Below are 13,507 nucleotides of genomic sequence, written 5' to 3'. Positions count from 1 at the left end.
CTCTCCCTCTCTAACATTAGCTAAGCCTATAATTCTAAATGGATTAGTATGCAAATGATAATGGCGTTATTGAGAATTTGTTCTCCACTCATATTTTTGTTATATACCAATTGACATTTTTGAATGGCGTTTGTCTTAGCCGGCTGTTTAAAATTTTGACTAACAAGAAGCTATAATCCAAACATAATCATCTTTGAAAGGGCAAATGATGCTTAGAAAATTAAATCATATTAACTCGATTAATTACAAAAGCTAAAGACAATAAAGGACTTTTAGATGACCTAAAAAACTTGATGATCGGAAAGAAGAAGATTCATAGCTTGCAATGGCACTGCCTTCATTTCATCTATGGCTGGCATTGCTACTGCTTGCAACAGTTTGTGCATCTGCAGTGCATCCTAGGAAATTATCTAGATTAGGTGGCTTGAAAAGATTCGCTACCAGAGAGCCCTCTATTGATCTTGCACCAGAATATGAAATACATTACTACACACAGACACTCGATCATTTCAACTATAAACCAGGGAGTTATGCTACATTTCAACAGAGATATATATTGAATTACAAATACTGGGGTGGTGCAAATACTAGCTCACCCATCATTGTTTATACTGGTGAAGAGGACGATGTAACATATGATGTTGATGGTTTCATTCTTGAACTTGCAGCTCGTTTTAAGGCTTTGCTATTATATATAGAGGTAAGAGTACTGACTTTATTCATATGATCTTGATGGAAGCTGTTTTAGTTTTACAGGTTTTCATCTGCATATTTAGTTTAATAATTTTCCTGATGCTGGACTAACAGGCAACGGTGATATAATTCTTTGCAGCATCGCTACTATGGAGAATCAATGCCTTTTGGATCTGAAAATCAGGCATTTCAAAATGCCAATACCTTTGGCTACCTAAGCTCAGAACAAGCCTTAGCAGATTATGCACAGGTGATAACAAATGTTAAGAAGAACCTGTCAGCAGAAAGTTGTCCAGCTATTGCAGTTGGAGGATCTTATGGTGGAAGTAAGTTAATTATAATACAACATTTTGTTAATTAATTGTTGGGAAATTGTGGCCTTGGCATCGGTGGCGGATTTAGAAATTTTTTTTTCCTAGGATCAACATAAAATACTTTCTTGGGATCAAGATTAATTTTAATAAAAAGAAGGTCAATTGACCTCCCATTTTCGGAAATGCATCTATCATTAAAAAAAATATGGTACATCCGCCACTGCTCGGACTAATATTTTCTTGTTCTTGTCATTGATCAGTGCTCGCATCCTGGTTTCGTCTAAAATATCCTCACATTGTCATTGGCTCTCTGGCATCATCATCCCCTTCTACTCTACTTCGATGATATCACACCGCAAAATGGATACCATGTAATTGTCACCAAGGATTTTAGAGTAAGAATTTAGCCAAATAAATTGGAACTGTCAATTTTCATGACTTAGTATTTGTAGAATCTAAAGATTCTAATTATGTATCCTGTATTTGTATTGATTGGAGCAGGATACCAGTGAGAGTTGTTACAACACAATAAAACAATCTTGGTCTGAGATTGATAGAATAGCAGCTGAACCAAACGGGTTAATGACACTTAGCAATAAGTTCAATGTTTGTAGGTAAATAAAAAGAGCTAGCGTACGCACCACTCTGAATAGATTAATTGTATGCTTATAATCTCTGCTAAAATTAGGCTTTGTTGTATTGCATCCATCTTCAAGCCCTCTGAACACGTCTCAAGAGCTCCAGGACTACTTAGGACTCGCGCATGTTGCTGCAGCTCAGTACGACAATTCTCCTTATTATCCACTAGAGAATATGTGCCGCGGCATTGATGGAGCTCCCGAAGGAACTGATATTCTTGACAGAATCGTTGCAGGTCTTAAAAGTAGATATCATGGAAGGGTTTCATGCCATGAAATATCTCCATATGAACTAAGCAACAAGAGTGCATGGGATTGGCAGGTATATCTAAAGCAATCATTAACCCATGATATCCATTTCTTCAAATATGTACAGAATTTTTTCTTTTCTGCTTCTTTCAGACATCTACTCAGCTTGTATTGCCAATCGGGTATATATTGAGACTATGTTCGAACCACCAGAACCTTTTGATATAAAGAGCTACATCAAAGACTGTCTAGATGTTTTTGGTATTGTGCCTAGGCCTCATTGGATGACAACAGAATTCGGTGGCCATGTACGCTTTTCTCCTCCTCCTCCTCCTCCTCCTCCTCTTCTTCTTCTTCTTCTTCTTCTTCCTAAGCTTCTTCCAACAGCAGAAAATCAGAACATAACAGGACTTATGATAACAAAAATCCTCAGGACGTAAAAACTTTACTTGGAAATTTTGCAAGCAACATCATTTTCGCCAATGGACTCCGAGACCCTTATAGCATTGGAGGGTAAAGAACTATATAAATTTCTACTTCTTTGATATACAAATTGTTATGTGCTAATTCATTCATTAATCTTCTTCTTTTTTGAAAAATCAACCACAGAGTTTTAGAAGACATATCAGACAGTGTTGTTGCAGTGCATACGGAACATGGTATATATTTTCTTTTGCTTGGAAAATGTTTGAATTTTCTAGTTATTTATACAGATTTTGATTGAGATTTTTAATGTAATTAGGAGCACATTGCTTGGACTTGTATTCCCCAACTCCAGATGACCCTGACTGGTTGGTTGCGCAGAGAGACAAAGAAATCAAAATCATTTCAGCTTGGATTGCTTGTTGGAAAAAGTGAATAAAAACAGAGATAAACAGAGCACATAAAGACTAGAAGACTTTATTTCATTTAATGCTACCTGGAAAACAAGCAAGAAGTGCCTTTATTTATAGGCTTTAATAAAACAAATAAAGCAAAAAATCTGGGCATCAAATCCCACGACTGCTATTTATTCTCAACAGTAAGAAACTTGCTTAAATAAAGGAAACAAACTAACAAATCACAGAAATACTCGGTCAAACTTTGAATCAGATTTTAACACTCCCCCTTGATTCAAAGTTACAAACTCCCATATGTTTTCTGAAGTTCTCATGTTTTTCCAGCGGAAGTGCCTTTGTCAGTATATCAGCAACTTGTTCTTTTGTATTGCAAAACTTCAACACAATGTCTTCACTGGTAACAAGATTCCTAATGAAGTGATAACGAATGTCGATGTGTTTTGTTCTGCTATGATAGGCTTGATTCTTCGTCATTGCAATAGCTGACATGCTATCACAAAAGATCTCTGTAGCTCCAACTTGCTTCTGATTGAAATCTGCAAGAAGTCTCCTTAGCCAAACTGCTTGACTAGCTGATGCTGTTGCAGAAATATATTCTGCCTCTGATGATGATAAAGCTACCACTTCTTGCTTCTTTGAACTCCATGAAATTGCACCTGACCCAAGATTGAACAGAAAACCAGATGTGCTTTTTCTATCATCCATACAACCTGCATGATCACTGTCAGTGTAACCTGTCAGTCTAAAATCTGATACCTTGGAGTACCAAATTCCCAACTCTGCAGTTCCTGCTACATATCTCAAAATTCTCTTTGCAGCTCCAAGATGCAGCTTGCTTGGATTGTGCATAAACCGGGACACAACTCCAACCGAGAAAGCAATATCTGGTCTAGTATGACACAAATAGTTCAAACCTCCAACAAGACTCCTAAAATATGGTGCATTCACAAATTCAGCATTATCATCTCGACTCAACTTTTCATTGACATTCATGGGTGTAGCTTCTACTTTGCAGTTCAACATATTGAATTTTTTTAAAAGATCTATTGCATATTTTCTTTGTGAAATAAAGATCCCATCAAAAACTTGTTTCACCTCAAGACCAAGAAAATAATGCAATAGACCCAAATCAGACATCTCAAATTTCTTCATCATGCAATCTTTAAATTCAGCAACAATATACTCACTTGAACTCATATAGATCATATCATCAACGTAAAGGCATACCACCAAAAAATCATTTTTACCATTTTCCTTTAGATAAAGTGTTGGCTCATTTTCACTTCTTTTAAAACCATTCTCCTGAAAATAAGAATCAATTTTGAAGTACCATGCCCATAGTGCTTGCTTTAAGCCATAAAGCGCATTTTTTAACCTATAAACCTTATTTTCCTTGCCATTAACAACAAAACCTTCAGGCTGTGAGACATAAACTTCTTCTTCCAAGTCACCGTTCAAAAAAGCAGATTTAACATCAAATTGATACACTGGCCAATTTAATTGAGTAGCCAAAGCTAAAAAAGTTCTCACCGTTTCAAAGCAGGCAACAGGAGAAATAGTCTCTTCAAAGTCGATACCTTGTTGTTGGGAATAAACCTTTACAACAAGCCTTGCCTTGTGTTTTTGGATGCTCCCATCTGCATGATACTTGGTTCTGAACACCGATTTGAGCCCAATAGCATTCTTTCCTTCTGGCAAATCTACCAAATCCCAAGTCCGATTTTTACGGATAGCCATGACTCCTCTTCCATAGCTTTGCTCCATTCATTCTCTTTTGTAGCCTCTTCAAAGCACATAGGATCTGAAACAAGCAAAGCAAAGGTATAAGAATCGTAAACTTCCTGCAAGGATCTGAATTTCCTTGGAGGAGTTTCACTTGACGAACTCAAAGATGATAAATCATTGCTTGTAGGGACAGATGGATTGCTATTTCCAACGATTATCAGAAATTGGAAATTGCTGGTGTTGGATTCAGTGGTGGTTCAATATTATCTTCTAACACTTGTATATGGCCCTCCTTATTTTCTTCATTCCAAATCCATGTTGCATCTTCATTAAAAACTACATCCCTGCTGATGGTTAGCTTGCCACTAATAGGATTATAAAGCTTAAATGCTTTGGATTGAGAAGAATAGCCAACAAAAATATATTTCTCAGACCTTTCATCAAATTTTCTAGAGTAAGTTTTGACCAAAGCATAAGCTATACAACCAAAAACCTTTAAGTGGCTTACCGTTGGTTTTCTACCTGTCCAAGCCTCAAAGGGTGTTTGATTACGAACAGCTTTTGTAGGAGACAAATTGAGAAGGTACATCATTGCTATGCGACTTACGCCCAAAATAAATAGGAAGGCCTTGTGCTTGAATCATGCTTCTGTCCATCTCTACCACAGTTCGGTTCTTTCTTTCAGCTACACCGTTCTGCTCTGGTGTGTATGGTGCTGTAAGCTCCTTGCAAATTCCATTTTCCTCACAAAAAACATTGAAATCAGTTGAGACAAATTCACCTTCTCTATCTATTCGTAGAGTCTTTATTAAAAGACCACTTTTTCTTTCCACAAGTGCTTTGAACTTCTTGAACTTGTCAAAAGCTTCAGACTTGTTTTCCAAGAAGTAAACCCAACCCATGCAGCTATAATAAGCTGTAAACAGCAAAAAAATCAACTACCACCAAGAGATTCAATGTTCATAGGCCCACACCAATCTGCATGCACTAATTCAAGACATTTATAGGCTCTCCAAGCCTTTCCTACAGGAAAATGCCTTTTACTTTGCTTTCCATAAATACAACCTTCACAAAAGCCAAGATTCTCAAGTTTTGGTAATCCAAAAACCATTTCCTTTTGACTCAATAATTTTAACCCATTAACATTCAAGTGCCCATAACCTAAATGCCACAATCTAGTCTCATCATCTCCACTAGCAATCATAACACACTTCTCAACCATTGAAACTTCCAATGGAAACATTTTATTGTCAGCCATTGAAACTTTAGCAATGATTTGCCTAGATTTTTTTTATCTTTAATAGTGCAAAACCCATCATCAAACAAAATTGAGTATCCACTCATTAATTGCCCAATGCTAAGCAAATTATGAGATAAACTAGGAACAAACATCACATCTTGTAGAATCTTAGCATTACCTTGATTGGTTGCAATGCTAATGGTACCTTTGCCTTCAACTTGAATCTTCTTGTTGTCTCCTAGCGTTACCTCTGATTTTTTGGACTCATCAAACTCCTTAAATAATAACCTTGTTCCAGAGATATGATTGGAACAGCCACTGTCCAAAAACCAAACACTGTTAGATTGCTCCTTCTCACAAAAAGGGCCATAAGCGACTTACTTTCTTCATCCGGTTCCTCCGCAAAGCTTGCTTGGTTTTTCTCATCCTTCTATTTTTCCAAAGAATTAGCCTCTCTATGACACGGCTTGTCACAAGAGTAACATTTAAAGACCTTATTCGCCTCTCTTCACTAGATCCTGTTCGCCTCCACCTCTTCCTCGACCTCTTCGCGGATACCACCTCTGCCACTACCATGTCCAAGACCCAGTTTGACGTCTCCCCTTCACCTAAAAGGCTTTTTCTTCATTCTTTTCATTTAACCTGAGTAACCTTTCTTCATGGGCTTGCAAAGAGCTCATTAGTTCATCAAATGAATAATCAGATAAATCATGGGCTTCCTCAATTGCAGCAACAATATGTTCAAACTTTGGAGTAAGGCTCCTTAAAACTTTTGCAACAATAGTTTCTTCAGAAATATCTTCTCCATACGACTTCATTTGATTAACAAGAGAAGAGACTCTATATAAATAAGTCTGAACAGATTCATTGCTTTTTATAGACAAAGTTTCAAAATCACGATGGTAAGTCTGCAATTTTATAGTAATCACCTTTGAGGGACCTTGAAACTCCTTCTTCAAAATTTGCCAAGCCTCTAATGATGTTGTTCTTCTGCAATTCTTGAGAAAATTGTTTCATGGATGACTTGTTGAATTAGGAATAAAGCTTTGGCATCCTTCCTTTTAGCTTCTTTCAGTCTTTCTTCTGCCTCTTCATCTGGATCTTCTAAATCCACGAAGCCATATTCAACTAGATCCCAAAGGTCTTGAGACCTAAAAAGAGTTTTCATCTTAATACTCCAAAACTCATACTTTTCTCCTGTAAAAATCGGTACGAGTGGTTGTGAAGATGATGAAAAAGCATTTGTTGCCATCTTTGCTCTTCCTCTCACACTCCTCTCGTGTTTCCCTTTTAGTGCCCCAAAGAAAAGTGTTTTGTTTAATACCCAATAGACCCAAACCTCACGTTTCACTTTATTGCCCAAAGGATCAAACCATGCTCTGATACCAAAATTGTTGGAAAAAGTGAATAAAAACAGAGATAAACAGAGCACATAAAGACTAGAAGACTTTATTTCATTTAATGCTACCTGGAAAACAAGCAAGAAGTGCCTTTATTTATAGGCTTTAATAAAACAAATAAAGCAAAAAATCTGGGCATCAAATCCCACGACTGCTATTTATTCTCAACAGTAAGAAACTTGCTTAAATAAAGGAAACAAACTAACAAATCACAGAAATACTCGGTCAAACTTTGAATCAGATTTTAACATTGCTGAGTACTATGCCAAGCTTTCCACCAAGTAGAACGCTGTTAAAATAATCTTCATTTCAGATACTTCTTGAGACCAAAATGTAACCAACATATAACGAAATTTGAAATGGAGTCCTAGTCAGATTTCAATAACAGTTGCATTTTGTTGGCTTGAATTTTGAATATGTATTCATATGTCTGATTATGATAAGATTCAAAAAGTCCACAATATGATCCCATTAAAAAAAATTTATAAAGAATGTAGTGGTAGGAATGGCATGGGCTAATAGGATTAAATATTGTAAATTTTACTTATTTGAGCATATTGTGAGAACTTAGATAGATTGGGATTTGGAGAGTTATGAGCAATTATAACATTTTTTTATTATTATAACGGAATTTTCTCTCGTATTTTGTCTACCGACAGAGACTTTATTGTCCAACCAAATCTCTTCTACCATTATAGAATGTCAATGAACCCTTAACAGCTATGAGTGCAGTCCAATGGAAAATAGTTCAGGATATCATTGAACGAAAATTAAAATGCTAGATCACATAATATATTTATGAAAATGCTTAGTTTGGTTTGTTTAATGGCTAAAGACGTATCCCTCACTTAGACAAACTTAGGCTAAGTCTCCACTTACTCAATCCACTTACTGGAAAAAACATTTATGAAATTATCACAAATTCTATTATATATATATATGTCCAAATATTGAAGGGCTACCCTATACCACATTGTCTTAGTACTTAATTATCACATGTATTGTGCAGAAATTTGGGGAATGAAACAAAACCTAACAATACAATGAAAAAGATTTTTTTTTTTTTTTAATTTCCTTGACGGGAAGTGAAGAGAAGGAGTAGGTAGAAACTCTGAAACAATGCCCAGCTCATCAGCAGCGCATAATGAACTGACTGAATGTTACGTATTGTGCATGGCAAATTAGGCTATGTTATGGCGCCATGCATTACGCAGAAATTTGGGCTACACGTTCGAGATGCATACCACGTGGTGGAATTTATGAACTATGACTAATCTTGACCACACACCATTGACTTGGACGTTGGAGACACTTCATTTAGCTTCCGCTAAAAACAACCCACGAGGAATGGAGCGAAAAGAGATTATCAAAGACTACATTCCTCCACTTTTACGTATTATTTGAGGTTTTTTATCATAATGAAAAAATTAATTAAATCATTTAAATTATAATAAAATTTTTTATAATTTAATTAAATTATTTTTTATCCCACTTAATCAAGAGAGAAAATGAGATGATAAAATTTAAATGAGTTATAAAAAGTTATAGAAATAATTATTGTATTTAATAAAAATAAGTATAAAATTTAAAAATAATTAATGTATTTTAATTTCCAAAAGAATAAACAAATAGCACTACTCAAAATAAAATTTAATTAAAGAAGGTGCATTTATTATTATTTTTTTTTACCAGCATCTTTTTTTTTTATCTGAAGATGGATCTATTTATTTATTTTTTTATGATATATAATAACTCATAGAACAATTTAATATATGGGTCCTTAGCTCAGTGGTAGAGCATTTGACTGCAGATCAAGAGGTCACCGGTTCGAACCCGGTAGGGCCCTTTTTTAGACACACATGAACATATGCAAACTCGTTAATAGAATTTATAAATATATTTTAAAATAGTAAGGCTAAAAATTGAGCTGACTATAATTAATAAAATTTACAAATAAATTTTATATTAAACAAATAATAAGATTTTAAATATAAAAATTTATTTAAATAAATAATGTCATTTTTCACAAAGATAATATTAAGGAATTTTTAAATGTTTTCTTCTAGAATACTACAACTATTTTTATTTTAAGGAAGCAGCTGTACACCATCTTCATTTTTAGCTTTTTCTCATAGTTCTAGTCTTTCTACTTGCTCCCAGTTCTATCTTCTGATTTCTGAACTTGACTAGCCTTGCCATTAATTATGGAGTGATATGTATTATCCAAATTTAATTATTTAAAAAGGAAAAAAAATCTATTTAGAATTTCCCAAAGTTATATATAAAGATATAGTTGCAATAGACATTGAAGCAAAAAATATTTCCTAAAGTGGCCATGAACTCCATAGTTTTCTTGTTATTTCAATGGCTACCACTTCTACTTGTATCATTAGTTGTTCCAAGTTCTGTTACTGCAACATCAATTAACATTCCAAGAATGTTAATTCCTTTCAGGAAAATAGGAAACTCAGGAATTCCAGTTGACTTTGAACCATTCTCTTACACCCAAACACTTGATCACTTCAACTTTAGACCTGAGAGCTACAATACTTTCAAACAAAGATATTTTATCAATTCTAAGTATTGGGGTGGTCCAAATTCTTCTGCACCCATCTTTGCTTATTTTGGTGCTGAAGAGGCAATTGATGAGGATCTTACTACTGCTGGATTTCTCACTGACAATGCCTCTAAATTTAAAGCTCTTCTGCTATATATAGAGGTAAATCATAATTAGTTCTTGCTTCTTAATCTTGTTGTTAGATAACTTTGGTTTAATTTTATTGACAGTGAACATTGATCTTGGTTTAATGTATATTTTCTTTCTTGTATTAGCATCGATATTATGGACAATCGAATCCATTTTCTTTAATTGAAGAAAATGATGGAAGCACTCTTGGGTATCTCAACTCTGCTCAAGCTCTAGCAGATTATGCAAAGATCATTATGTATGCAAAGAGAACATATAATTCAGAAGATTCTCCAGTGATTGTTGTTGGAGGATCATATGGGGGAAGTAAGTGATTATTAAGAACACATTCCATTAATTTTCAGTTAAATCCTTCTTATTTTTCTGTGGCTATTAAGGCAGACAGATCATAACTCTGACCTGAAAATCTTTGATGTTTCTTTGATTTCTTACATTTTTGTTTTCTTTTTTCTTGATGATTGTTCAGTGCTTGCGGCATGGTTCCGATTAAAATATCCCCATATTGCCTCGGGAGCTTTGGCCTCATCTGCTCCAATTCTTTACTTTGATGATATAACCCCACAGGATGGATACCACTCCATTGTCACGCAGATTTTTAGAGTGAGCTATTATCATTTTTTTTTTCTTTATCTTAGCTTTTTAAATCCTTCAACAAAATGATTAAAGGATGTGATTATGGATTTGTTCAGGATACTAGTGAGACTTGCTACCAAACTATAAGAGATTCCTGGCTTGCTATTGATAAAATGGCTTCTCAGTACGGCGGTCTTTCAATGCTCAGCGGAAGATTCCAGACTTGCCAGTATAGAACATAATTTTTATCTGATAAATTGCATCAGTTTCACTAAATTAATTATCAAAACGATTGTGTTCATAAAAAATTAATTGATTAAATCAATTTACTTTTGCGATCTTTAGAGAATTAACTATAATACATTAATATTTAATGATTAGTTTAGTGACCATTATTGCTGCAATTTACCCATCCTTATCCATATTTCTTGTTCAGATTTAACTATCAATGATCTCATTATTGGGTTTTCTTGTTTTAGAGGATTAGAAGATTCTTCTGAGCTTAAGAACTACTTGAAATTAATGTATGGCTATGCTGCTCAATACAATGGACCACCAGAATATCCAGTTTCCACTGTGTGCAGAGCTATAAATGGAGCTTCTTTTGGAACTGATATTCTTGGAAAAATATTTGCAGGAGTTGTTGCTTATGAAGGCAACGACAAATCTTGCTATGTTAATCCAACACCATCCCAGGCAGAAAATGCTTGGGCATGGCAGGTAATATATAATCATTAATAATGCATTTTGAATTCCAGAATTTAGATGCCATTTTGCAAACAAAATCATTTGATACAGCTACAGTGTTGTAGCGAGACACTTTATTTAAGTTTTTATATTTCATTTATTTCATATTCTAAACAGCTCAGTACACTAATCATTTTTATTTGTATTGCGACGAAATTAATAATTTTGAAGTTTTTTTTTTTTTTAATTATTATTTGTTTGAAATAGAGATGTAGCGAGCTAGTGATACCTATGGGCATCACTAACAATACAATGTTTCAAGCTGATCCTTTCAACATAGATAGCTTAAGTGAACGCTGCAAGAGGTGGTACAACGTTCAACCTCGGCAGCATTCGGTCACTACTTATTATGGAGGCCATGTATACATGCATTTTTCTCTCTCTCTCTTTTTTTTTCTTCCTTTTATTTTGTTATGATTTAAAAAAAAAAAAATTGTGTGAGATTCTTTCTTCCACTGATCAAATTGATGAAAAACTGCAGGATTTAAAGAAAACTCTCAAAAGGTTCGGCAGCAACATCATTTTCTCCAATGGACTGAAAGATCCTTGGAGCAGTGGCGGGTAAACCAAAATTACACATTCGATATATGCATTGGAAAATTTTTATCTAAACTCGATTTATCATAAATTTAAAATACAAATATATGAGGCTCATATATTTAATAAGTGGATCTCACCTTGCATTCTTAAATCAATGGTAAACTGAATTTAGGTGAGATAAACCCGTACACACATATGTAGTCCTGCTCATGTGCCAATTCCGTGTTGAAACCAGTGGTTTTGGTTTGCATTTGGGAAGATTCTAAACTGAACCGCATAGGTCCAGTTCAAAGATGATTCGAAATCGATGGCTCTAATTACAGTTTTAGTCCAATTTAAAGAATTTTAGTTCCAATTTTAGTTTGATTTCGATTTTAATATAATTTCAATAATCATTTTTTTTTCTTATTTTTTAAAAAGCGGATCAAATCAAGGGTCAAATTCTTTTTCATAGTTCCAATTCAAGGGCACAGACCACTGATTTAATTCCAATTCAAGGGTCAAATCAAATTAGATCATTTGCGTATGGTAGTTATATATTAATTAATTATATGTAAATTAATTAGAGCATGTTGATCTACCAAATTTAACAGAAATATATATATATATTTTGCCAATTAATCTCAGGGTGCGGCAGAACATATCAGACAGTATTGTTGCTACTAACACAGCTAATGGTATGCATGGTCAATTTTAGAAGTATCAGAGACAGAATTGTTCAATTAAATTAAACATGAGCATATGTGATTTTGTTTTTGCAGGATCTCACTGCTTGGATTTACTTGCAGCAAAGCCAAGTGATCCTCAATGGCTAACTGATTATCGAGGGAAAGTGTTGGATTTAATAAAGCAAATGATTGATCGTGAGAAGAAGGGTGATGATGGAGCAAACAAGGGATAGAAATTAACCACTTCAATATAATATTGCTAGTTATCTATTCAGCTTATTAATAATTAATTGCTAGATATTTTCAAAAACTTGGTTGCTTTGCCAACGCCACATGCCTAGAATTTTAGCTATCAATTTTCTTAATTATCATGTTTTAGGGACAAAAGCTCATTCCCGAGGATCAGACGGAGAAGAGTCTGTTGTTGCCAATTGTGCTGGAATGGAATTGAATTTCGGATTGGGCTTGTATTGCTCAAATTAATTTTTCCCTGATTGTTGCTTTTAGCATCTGTGGCTGGGCTGATAAAAAGATACCAAATGAGCCCAATTAAATTGAGCTTCACAGGCTTGATTGGCCAATGAGATTGCACCAGAGCTTATTGCAGGTTCACCCTTTAGCTTGCGTGGTCTTTTTCCTTAGCTACCAGTAAGAGTGAGCATTTGAATAATTGAGTCAAATCAAATTAAATTTTTAACTAATTAAATTATTAATTAATTTTAAAAATATTAATTAAATCAAATTAAATTAAAATTAAAATTAATTAAAATTGAAAATATTTTACAGGTTATTATTTATAATTGAATTAATAAAAAATAAAATATATATTTTCTATGTTAATTATTTAATAAAATATTAATAAAAATATATTTACAATTTTTTATTTATAAAAATATAATATAATATTAATAAAATAATAATTATAAGTTAAATATTATTATAAAATCATAAAAATAATAATTATAAATAATATATTATTAATAAAATTATAATTAATATATTAATTAATAGAAATTCAGTTATTTTAATTATCAAATAAAAAATAATCGAATCAATAATCAAAAATCGAAAAATTTTATTATTACTAATAAAAATTAAAATCAAACCGAATTTACTCTTATCGAAATAATTGAATTCCATGAATTTTGATTCGATTTAATTATTTAGTTATAAC

General features: G+C 33.6%; 1 protein-coding gene, 1 non-coding gene and 1 pseudogene across 2 annotated transcripts; all 3 read left to right on the top strand.

Moving 5' to 3' along the window:
* Window positions 1–325: 325 nt before the first annotated feature.
* Window positions 326–2,752, top strand: LOC131176501 (uncharacterized; annotated as a pseudogene).
* Window positions 2,753–8,872: 6,120 nt separating this feature from the next.
* TRNAC-GCA (transfer RNA cysteine (anticodon GCA)) lies at window positions 8,873–8,944 on the top strand. The gene has a single exon. It is a non-coding gene; the product is annotated as a tRNA-Cys (tRNA).
* Window positions 8,945–9,433: 489 nt separating this feature from the next.
* LOC131176507 (uncharacterized) lies at window positions 9,434–12,839 on the top strand. The gene is made up of 9 exons (XM_058141547.1): window positions 9,434–9,817; window positions 9,931–10,111; window positions 10,272–10,405; window positions 10,495–10,607; window positions 10,858–11,098; window positions 11,333–11,485; window positions 11,607–11,686; window positions 12,293–12,342; window positions 12,427–12,839. The coding sequence occupies exons 1-9, from the start codon at window positions 9,434–9,436 to the stop codon at window positions 12,564–12,566; spliced, it is 1,476 nt and encodes a 491-aa protein (XP_057997530.1). The 3' UTR covers window positions 12,567–12,839.
* The last annotated feature ends 668 nt before the right edge of the window (window positions 12,840–13,507 follow it).

The sequence above is a fragment of the Hevea brasiliensis genome, unplaced genomic scaffold (assembly GCF_030052815.1).
Source record: "Hevea brasiliensis isolate MT/VB/25A 57/8 unplaced genomic scaffold, ASM3005281v1 Scaf143, whole genome shotgun sequence".
NCBI lineage: Eukaryota > Viridiplantae > Streptophyta > Magnoliopsida > Malpighiales > Euphorbiaceae > Hevea > Hevea brasiliensis.
This window is presented reverse-complemented; position numbering and strand designations above follow the sequence as displayed.